This window comes from Sprattus sprattus (genome assembly GCF_963457725.1).
Source record: "Sprattus sprattus genome assembly, chromosome: 3".
NCBI lineage: Eukaryota > Metazoa > Chordata > Actinopteri > Clupeiformes > Clupeidae > Sprattus > Sprattus sprattus.
Window position 1 is genome coordinate 23,307,440 of NC_137922.1, and position 10,000 is coordinate 23,317,439.

Consider the following 10,000-nt stretch of genomic DNA (forward strand, 5'->3'; position numbering starts at 1 on the left):
AGAAGCATCTCTTCTCTTGGACTGGCAGATGTGTGAGATGCCTTGACACGCTTCATAGTTATTCTAGTTGAAGTTTAGCCTGCAGAAAGATTAAAGCATTTCTACTCCTCTGGTGACAGGTGGTATTTCTTCCTCCATCTCTGTCTCTCTCACTTCTTCTCCGTTGCTCACTCGCTTCCTTCCTCTCTCTCTCATTCTCTCACTTTTTTCTCCTTTTCTCTCCCTCTTTCTGTCTGCATGTATCTCTCTCTCTCGCTCTCTCTCTTACACACACGCGCACACACACACACACACACACACACACACACATACATTTTCCGCATACGAAACCCTCTCATGTATAAGTAAAAATAATGCTTTAAAGATAACAAATTCTCATTCCCACTCAGTAACGTGATGGCTCTTGTGTATTCCCACCAAGCTGTATTTAGCAGGATGCTATGGAGCGCGAACCTCTGAAAGAGGTGTAAAACATGTGAGGTCTCACTCCAGTTAACCTGGCTATGGACTATCCTAGCTTTCTGAGTTGGCAGTTGCTAGGTTGTGTTAACATGAACAAACGGCTCTGTACGAGCTAATTAGCTGCTAAGTTAAACGTAGGTATCAGTCAATGACGTGCAGTGACTCTAAGTGATAGGCAAGCAGAACCAAAGAATGTCTGAGAACAGTCTTACAGACCAGGGCATATCAGAACAGTCTTACAGACCAGGGCATTTGAGAACAGTCTACAGACCAGGGTATATTAGAACAGCCTTCCAGACCAGGGCATTTGAGAACAGTCTACAGACCAGGGTATATTAGAACAGCAGTTATTTGGGGACGAAGCATCACAGGCACCCAGAAGGTTTCTACCTTTTTCTCACTGTAATTTTTTAAGTTAGATTGAGAAGACTGTAACGTCAGCTAGATAGCTAGCTCTCATTTCATACAAATGGAACTCTACGATTTTAACCGTTTTCATTTATTTAAGTTTCCTACACTGTAAAAAAAAAATCTGTAAAAAAACAGTAAATTACTGGCAGCTACGGCTGCCAAACAAAAACCGCAAAATTAAAGTAAAACATCCTAATTCAAATAAAGTGCAAAAACCCTATATTTACAGATATTTCCATTTAAGGATTTGCAGAGAAAAACTGTTTTTTTTATAGATTTTTCCTCAATTAATACAATCAAACACCATTAATAAAGTTACATCCCTAACAGTTTAGCAGAGAAAAACTGTTATTGTACAGATTCTTCCTAATTTATTACGAGCAAACACCTTTTATTAAGTTAGGGTACTAAAAGTATAGCAGAGAAACACTGTTATTTTACAATGTTTTCCTCGATATTTAAGATTAAAAACCTTCAATAAAGTGGCAGCCCTAACAGTTCAGCAGAGAAAAACTGTTATTTTACAGATTTTTGTATCTATTATTAATATCGAACACTTTCAATAAGGTGACAGTACTACAAGTTTAGCAAAAAATGCTGTTATTTTACAGATTCTTCCTAATTTATTACGAACAAACACCATTCATTAAGTCAGGCTTCTTTAATTAAGATTAAAAATCTTCAATAAAGTGGCAGCCCTAACAGTTCAGCAGAGAAAAACTGTTATTTTACAGATTTTTTTATTATTAATATCGAACACTTTCAATAAAGTGACAGTACAACAAGTTCAGCAAAAAATACTGTTATTTTACTGATTCTTCCTAATTTATAACGAGCAAACACCATTCATTAAGTCAGGCTTCTTTAATTAAGATTAAACACCTTCAATAAAGTGGCAGCCCTAACAGTTTTGCAGAGAAACACTGGTATTTTACAGATTTTCCCTCATTTATTACAATGAAACACCTTCAATTAAGTGACGACAATTCACATTTAGCAGAGAAACTGTCATTTTCCAGATTGCTCCTACATTTTTATGATCAAACACATTCAATAAAGTGCTGACACATGCTCAAGATTGTAAAATGATGGTTTTATTTTGGAAGACAATTATTTCAAACATTGACTTGCAGGGTTTGTGATTGAAGAGTTTCAGGTGATGCAGAGTTTATTGATGGAGTACAGACGGGGAACAGGACACAAACAGAGTATACAAATCAACGAAAGGGTTAACAGACAGAGTTCTAACACAAAGATCTAGGAACATGAACTAAAGATCGCACAGAGTCTCACTCTGGCTACTGTGCGCAAGGGCAAAGAACAGAGGTACACGGCTACAGGCCGGACAAGACAGTCACATTACTCCCGGTGCCGTATGCACGGCACTCTGGATAATGCAGTCCTAAAAGTCTGCCGGCACCGAAATGGCTGACTCGGAAGCCAGCAGACAGGGAGCTTGCGGGGCTGGACGCCCACGGACAGAGAGCTTGCTGGGCTGGAAGCCAGCTGACAATGGGGTTGTAGTTGCCGGTGGCCGGAAGGCGGAATCCCAGGGACGTAGAGTGGGCCACAGATTTAGAAGACTTGGGCATAGGTTTCACCCTTGTAGTGACGAGACCAAACACGGAGTGAGGGGAGTGCAGGTTATATATAGGAGTGAATCAGGTGTGTGTGATCATGTGATTTGGGACCTGAATGCAGTGCAGCTGGGATGGTGAATGATACTAATGACATGCAGCTGAGAGCATGAGTGAGAGTGAAACAGGTGTATGTGCTTGTGTGATTGAAGGGGGCGTGGCCGGAGCGGAGCTCAGCAGGAACATCACAATAGCCTCTACCCACAAAAGTTAAAACATTTGACTTCAGACTCATATTAAACTACATGGAGTGAGTCAGTCCATTGCAAAGTAATTTCCCCCTTGTCTCGTCTTTATTGTTCTGCATTGCTCTGGGCCAGCCAGATCCAAGGTTAGGTCAGGTCAAAAGTATTGGGACACCTGATCATCACACATATATGAGTTTCACGCACATCTCATTCCAAAACTACTCTATAACAGTTGCCTCTCTTATAGGAAGTCTTTCCACAAGATTTTGGAGTGGGTCTGTTGGATTTAGTGCCCATTCAGCATTAGGGAATTTGGACAATGCTCTTGTGTGACTAGACCAGGCTTGCCGATGCCGTTAGAATGGGTCCCAAATATGTATAGTGGTGTTTAGTTCAGGGGTGGCTTGATTTTAACCGAATGAACAAAGTGAGTCTGTGACGGGGCACCTGTGTGACCCACCACTGCAGCCTGTAGGCTGCTGCTTTTGTGGACTGGGTGAAGGTGTTTTGGTGTGTGTGTGTGTTACATGTTTGATGTTCATGTCTTTGTTCAGTTAAAATCAGCACACATTCAATGTCTTGTCTCTGAAATTTTCTGTTTATTTAGTTTAACAATAATCATATTGTCAACCGGTGTTTAGTGTCTAAGTTTGTGTTGTGAAGATGGCGCGATATATGGAGTTTATGTTTAATGAGATTTGGCTGCTTTATTATGTGTCGGCTATGCCGGCACCAAGCCTAATTGCTACCATGTGTAGTCTGTGTTTCCTAGTTGATTGGGAGTTTGATTGTTTAGGTATGGCTGCTGTGAGCCACAGGTGTTGGTGCCTTGCTGATTGACACACCTGAAATCAATGATTGGTATGAGCCAATTCAAGGTGCTTGTCAAGGCTACTTAAACTTACCTTTGTTCTTTGTTCAGGAAAGTTGCCAGTTTAATAGGACGTAAGTCCTTGGAGCTCTCACGATGGGCTAGTTACCTTGGTCCTTTTATTTGCTTTTGTTTTGTTTCGTAGTGAGAGTGATCGTGTTTAATAAGGACTCTCACTGACCAGTTAATGGTCCTTTTTATACATGTGGTCTTATGTGAATTGCTTATTTGTTGGTGGCTTCATGCATTTGTCCTTAGTGAAAACTGTATTTTTTATATTGATTTAGTATTGTCAGTGTTTTAACTGCCTTTGTGCCTTATTTGGGTTAATAAAAATACCCATCTTTCTAACATCTTCAACCTCCTGAGTCCTCTTATGAGTAACATCTTGCTCTAAGCGTGAAGGCTATCCCGACCTTTTACAGAGTCTTATCTTATCACGATAACCCAATCAGCCAGCAAGATACGGGAACCTGTAACTAATATCATAGGTTGACTGACCTGTCAGTCTGACACAATGCGCGCACCCAAGACTATTTTGTTGCTATCATATGTCCATGGTTGCTATGGTAAACTCTGCTAAGTCTGTGCGTGAAAAACATAAACTAATACTTTCCTTGACTGGTCCACACATGTGTCAATCATGACTGTAGACCAATGAGATGCAAAGATATCCGAGTGCACAACAGAGAAGGTGGGATGTAATCAGTAATTCACGTGCATTTGTTTTGCCGTTTAGCCACGCAAGTTTTGACAGTTCTATAACGTAATGCAGGTGCACAACAAAACACATTTATTCTACATCATCATGGCTTCTAAAAATAAAACAGAGAGCCAGCCCCCAAAAAGATTGTTTTTATGGGGTAACAGTAGTATTGGAAGAGCTTCAACGGTTGGATGACGAGAAGATTGAAATAGAGTCTGGTATAATCAAAAAGCAGCAAAAGTCACGGAAGTGTATGGAGGGCTCACCGATTATTTATATTCTAACTTTTGATTGGGATGAGATATCAGTTCCAAATTTGTTCAAGTGATGGCATACCCTTGGGGGCACACAATTATATGACAAAACTGGGCATTTCTATTCATTTTCCTACTTACATCCACAGTAATCTAGATGTAAATGAAAAAAAATAGGGAGCGCCTACATTTTGGGAAGGTTATCGACATCTTTCTAAAATTATCTTAAAATCTTAAAATCATATATGGTACTCATAGCTTGACGGGTACTCTGTAACATCAAATTGAAATTTTCCACCATACTGTGCCTAAAACTCAAAAGTAAGCCTTTACATTTGGGCATGGAATTTTTAGGTCATTTAGGAAAAAACATCAAGGTTCTAACAGGTTAAATGAAAATGGGTTTGCAAAAATGTTTATGCTGAATTAGTGAAGAATTCACTGTAAATTTACATAGAATCATGCTAAATTGTTAGTATGTACATAAACCATAATATAATGAGCTACATATTAAATTACAGATTATCAGTGTAATTTTATTTACATTTGCATGTATTTCAGAAAAATGGAAAATGTATGTATAAATAATACAGTTATTTTCTGTAAAAAAAATTGAAATCCATGTAATTTGTCATTATTGGCATTATCCTTAAAATAGGAGTCGTGTTTTTAATTTATAGTTAACCTCCATTATTATATGTAGTTTTGTATACAATTTCAAAAAACAGAAAACCACTGTAAAAATGTAGAGTTATTAACTGTAAAATTAGGTTGTTTTTTTACAGTGTAGGTAGCTTTCGAGTTAGCTAGCATAGCAACCAGACAACCACGAAACACCGGTCGATAGCATGAAGCAATGTTTAAATCATCAAAATTAGCTTTACCTGAAGCAATGTTTAATTCATCAAAATTAGCTCAACAATAAAAGACATTCAAAGTGATCAGAACCACTTTCGGATGATGTTAAAGGATTTCACATAGACATTAAACTATCCTGAGAGAAACAATGGGGGATCACTGGGACAAGGGCTTACTCTGATATCAATGTAGTCATTGAAGGAGAAATATACCTAGTTTTTCGGAAGTATCTTTTTATTCAATATGCATATCTTGGCAAACAAGAGAGAAGCACGGGCTCAGTCCCATCTTGGAGGACAAGAGAGAGGCCAGGGCTCACTCCCAGACTGCCACAGACTCGAGAGAAGCAAAGCTAAACACAGCACACAATGTTTATATAGGTAGTAGTTAGCATCTCTCTGACACCAAAGCATTGTGTCAGCAGAGATAACCACATGGTGGGTTTCCCACATCCAAGGTAATCTTGCTATGCTTTTTGCAAGGTAATGCGTCAGCAAGGCAAAAAAGAATAACGGTAGAATAGCAGGAAATAAATAAATGGTTTTCAGTGGGAGAGGGGTAACAGTGTGAGATGTGCACTTCACTAATGGCTTTGATTTGAGTAGGGGGATGGGATAATAACACTGGCCCACTCCCCCAGAGATATCTGTCTGACTTCAAAGAGTCCTGTGACAATGAGATATCAACCGTTCTGAGGTGGTTGTGGTTGGTGTCTGTGTGTGCGTTCGTGTGTGTGTGTGTTAGAGAGAGAGCGACAGATTGTGTGTGTATCTGTGCAAGTGTGTGGTATCTTTGTGTGTGTGTGAGAGTGAATATGACTGAGAAATACAAACAGAAAGTCAGTCTTGTCGAGCACGGTTAAAAACACATCCCTCCCTCTCCAATGGCAGTGTCCAGACTTCCGGCGCCCGCGTGACGTCTCGGCCGACTGGGTGACGGGGAACATCTACTGGACGGACCACTCGCGCATGCACTGGTTCAGCTACTACACCGCCCACTGGAGGAGGCTTCGCTACTCCATCAACGTGGGGCAGCTGGGCGGGCCCAACTGCACTCGGCTGGTCACGGACATCGCCGGCGAGCCCTTCTCCATCACTGTGAACCCAGTGCGAGGGTGAGATGCCCGCCGCTTACACAAACTTACTCCTCTACTTTCTCTGTTTCGAAACGAAATCGATTCAGTGGGATTGGTTCCGCTCTGGTGCCAACCGGTTGTGGCAGCTTTAGTGTTTGTGCAGTTGGAAGTTCAATCGAATGCAGGGAACAAAGAATAAGTGATGAGAAGAGAGTAGGAAATATCTCTCTTTCTGTCCTGTCCCTGCTCTTGAGGCAGACTGTTTAATATTCCCATTTAGTTCAGTCATTTAGGTTTTTTTCTACCACATCTTGGCCTGCAGTGAAACGTATCTACATGTTTCTTCATCTGCACTGAAGCATCCAAGTATTTAGTTTTGTTTTTTTTTCTCTAAAGTTTTTGTGTTTCATGGCCAAATGCTCTCTCTTTCTCGTCTGCCGAGGACTTGAGCAGGAATAGTGTCCTCCCAAGACCCCCCAGGATGTGCCATGCAGTTTGTATTGAACAGGCAGAGGGGGAGAGAGATATCTAGGGGACTTACGGAAGGCTTGCTTAGTCCATGGTGGTGGGAAAACAATATGATGCACCATGAATCTGTTTGTTTGGTTTATCCTCTGTTCCGCTATGTTCTTGACTTTGTTCTGCTGGGTTCTTTCTGCTCTCTGCAGTGCTGTTGTTTTGGTTTATTTTCTGTTCATCTTTCACCATGTTTCTTTTTTTCTGTTCTTGTCTGGAGTCTCTGTCTGGGTTTTTTGGCTTAGACTGCTGGCTATGTCCACCTCTGTTTCACTTCTCTCATGTCTCTCTCTCACCTGTTTCATCTCATGTTATTATATTGTTTTGAAACAAAAATTGAGTGGAATTGAGTAAATCAAAGCACTGAGGTCTTTGATTCAGATGATGTCCAGATATCCAATATGCATACCGCATATATTTCTAGGATGATGTACTGGACCGTGATTGGTGACCACTCCCAAATCGAGGAGGCAGCTATGGATGGGTCCATGCGGCGGGTCCTGCTGGAGAAGAACCTTAGGAGGCCCACAGGTACTCTCCCTCATCCCCACTTGACCTCTGAACCTTAGGAGGCCCACAGGTACCCTCCCTCATCCCTACTTGACCTTTGAACCTAAGAAGGGCCACAGGTACCCTCCCTCATCCCTAATTGACCTTTGAACCTAAGAAGGGCCACAGGTACTCTCTCTTATCCTGACTTGACCTTTGAACCTTAGGAGGCCCACAGGTACTCTCCCTCATCCCCACTTGACCTCGGAACCTTAGGAAGCCCACAGGTACTCTCCCTCATCCCCACTTGACCTCTGAACCTTAGGAGGCCCACAGGTACTCCCCTCATCCCCACTTGACCTCCGCCTGACTCTGCCGACCCACATTCAACTGTGCACCTGTGATCCACAGACAGATCTGTCTTCTAGCATTGCTAATAATCATCTCTCACCTCTTACTAAAACTCCCTGACTGCAGCCATATTGGCGTCTTCACATTAATTAATCAAAAGCGCTGGCTGCAGATTGATTGTAAGGGGGAAAGAAAAACCAGACCAGCAGACAGGCCCTCCTCAGTTGATCGTTTCCCAGACTGTAGCCCACGGTGAGCACAGAGCAGAAGACAAACCGTTTGGCTCTAGCAGCGCTAGCACTTGGCTTTAGCCCCGCTAGCGTGACCTATCTCCCCAGGCCCTCAGTGGGAGTTGACTGGGGAAATGGTACCATCCATCCTCCGGTTCTTCCCCTCTTCAGGCGTCGGGGGAGGAGAGGGAGAACTGGGCATCGAGGCACACAGCCAAATCCTCTCAGAAGGTTAAAGCCCAGTGCATTAGCCATGCATATGCCTTTTAATGGGCTTCTTCATGGCAGTTGTTGGAAAGGGTTACTACTGCTGCCATTTAAAATAATGAGCTTAAGCACTCCCAGAAAAGAAACAAAAAAAACTTGTTAGTGGATATAAAGAATCACAGTGTTGAAACTGCCCTGAGATAGGTAGGCTAATATGTATTTTCCCAGGAAGCTTTCCAACTAATAGATCGCCAGGAACAAGTACCTCTAAACTGTGCATCGAGTGGACAGGGTCAGTGTGCATTTTTCTTTCATCGTATCCTCAATCTATGGCTGAATATTTGGTACACCAAAATGCATGTATTGGTACTGTAGTAGACCTCACTCCTCTCCAGACTGCTTTTTGAACATAGGGCCACCATGTTTTGGGAAATATGCTTGACGCTTGAGTGTCAGCCAAGAGGATTCACAGCAGGAGTGTACCAGACTAAAAGCGCTCCATGTCTTATCCTTTCTGAAATATGCTACTCACTGCCAAAAAGACTTCTTTTCGGGCTTCAAAGTAGATGGCAAGGAAAGTATCACCAAAAAATACATTCCTCCACCAGCATAAAACGCAGTCAGTTCCACTGCCATTATTTCCCATTCATCACTTTTTTCTTGGCTCTCCAGGTTTGGCCATCGACTACTTCAACCAGCGCCTGTACTGGGCAGACGCCGAGCTGTCAGTCATCGGGAGCGTTCGCTTCGACGGCTCGGACGTGGTAGTGGCTGCCAGCAGCCGACACGGTGAGTCCTCCGGCACTGCGCAAAATGTATCCCAGCAGCCCTTTACTCACCCCCACGATTCCGCGAACCCCCACATTCATCGGCGTGTTCTCCCCGCTCCAATTTACCCCGCACTACCCAGACCATGGCTTAACATTCTTTGTGTGAAGCCAAGCGTGTTGGTGAGGTGTGCTTTAAAAGGCATGTTATTCACAGCAGGAAGAGTACTCCGTGCCCTGTGGTTCACCAGTTACACTCCAGCTGCATGTTGTGCTTGAAGGGTCCAGCAAGAGTGAATAGCAATGAGGTTGAAATTGAATAGAAAAAAAGGCAGCGTGGCCTGTGATGTGCTTTATCTATCAGCACCCGCAGTGTGGCCAGTGCTTTTGGACGGCGGCTAGTTCTTTTTGGACGGCGGTAAGTTCTTTTTGGACGGCGGTTAGTCCTTTTTGGACAGGACTGTCAAAGGCAGCACCTGGCTATCTGGTGGTGGCGAGGGCCCACGGAACTGTGTGCAGTGATATGTGTTTTGGATTGATTTTCTCATAATTTATCGAGGAGGAACCGCTGTAACGTCCTGGAAGTGCTTACAGGGTTGGGCCCTGTTTGCGGTTAACCGGTAAAATGCTTAGCCACTATGTCGGAGACAAAACTGGAGATAGAGAGAGAGGGAGAGAGGAAGAGAGAGAGAAAGTTTAGCAAGGCAAGGGCCAATGTGTGTGTGGGTGTATGTGTGTGTGTGTGTGTGTGTGTGTGTGTGTGTGTGTGTGTGTGTCTGTCTGTGTGTGAGTGAGTGAGTGTGGGCGCTAAACGAATAGATGCGAGAGAGAGGAAGAGAGAGAGAGAGAGGAAGAAGAGAGATAGAGAGAAAGTTTTGTTGATTTGCCATGCTGAGCTTCTCTCTAAGGCATGGGCCAGTGTGTGTGTGAGTGTGTGTGTGTGTGTGTGTGTGTGTGTGTCTGCTGGAGTTCATTTCA

The 10,000-nt window shown here is 42.9% G+C and overlaps 1 protein-coding gene across 1 annotated transcript in view; it reads left to right on the plus strand.

Annotated features, from left to right (window-relative positions):
* The window catches only part of lrp1ba (low density lipoprotein receptor-related protein 1Ba), a gene marked incomplete at both ends in the record, with an annotated part of 268,441 nt that overhangs the window by 233,673 nt on the left and 24,768 nt on the right, over positions 1-10,000 (plus strand). The window contains 3 exons of the mRNA XM_080836005.1: positions 6,278-6,501; positions 7,403-7,509; positions 8,928-9,044. Of these exons, the coding sequence (XP_080692131.1) occupies positions 6,278-6,501; positions 7,403-7,509; positions 8,928-9,044 (448 nt within the window). The remainder of the gene's footprint in view (positions 1-6,277; positions 6,502-7,402; positions 7,510-8,927; positions 9,045-10,000) is intronic.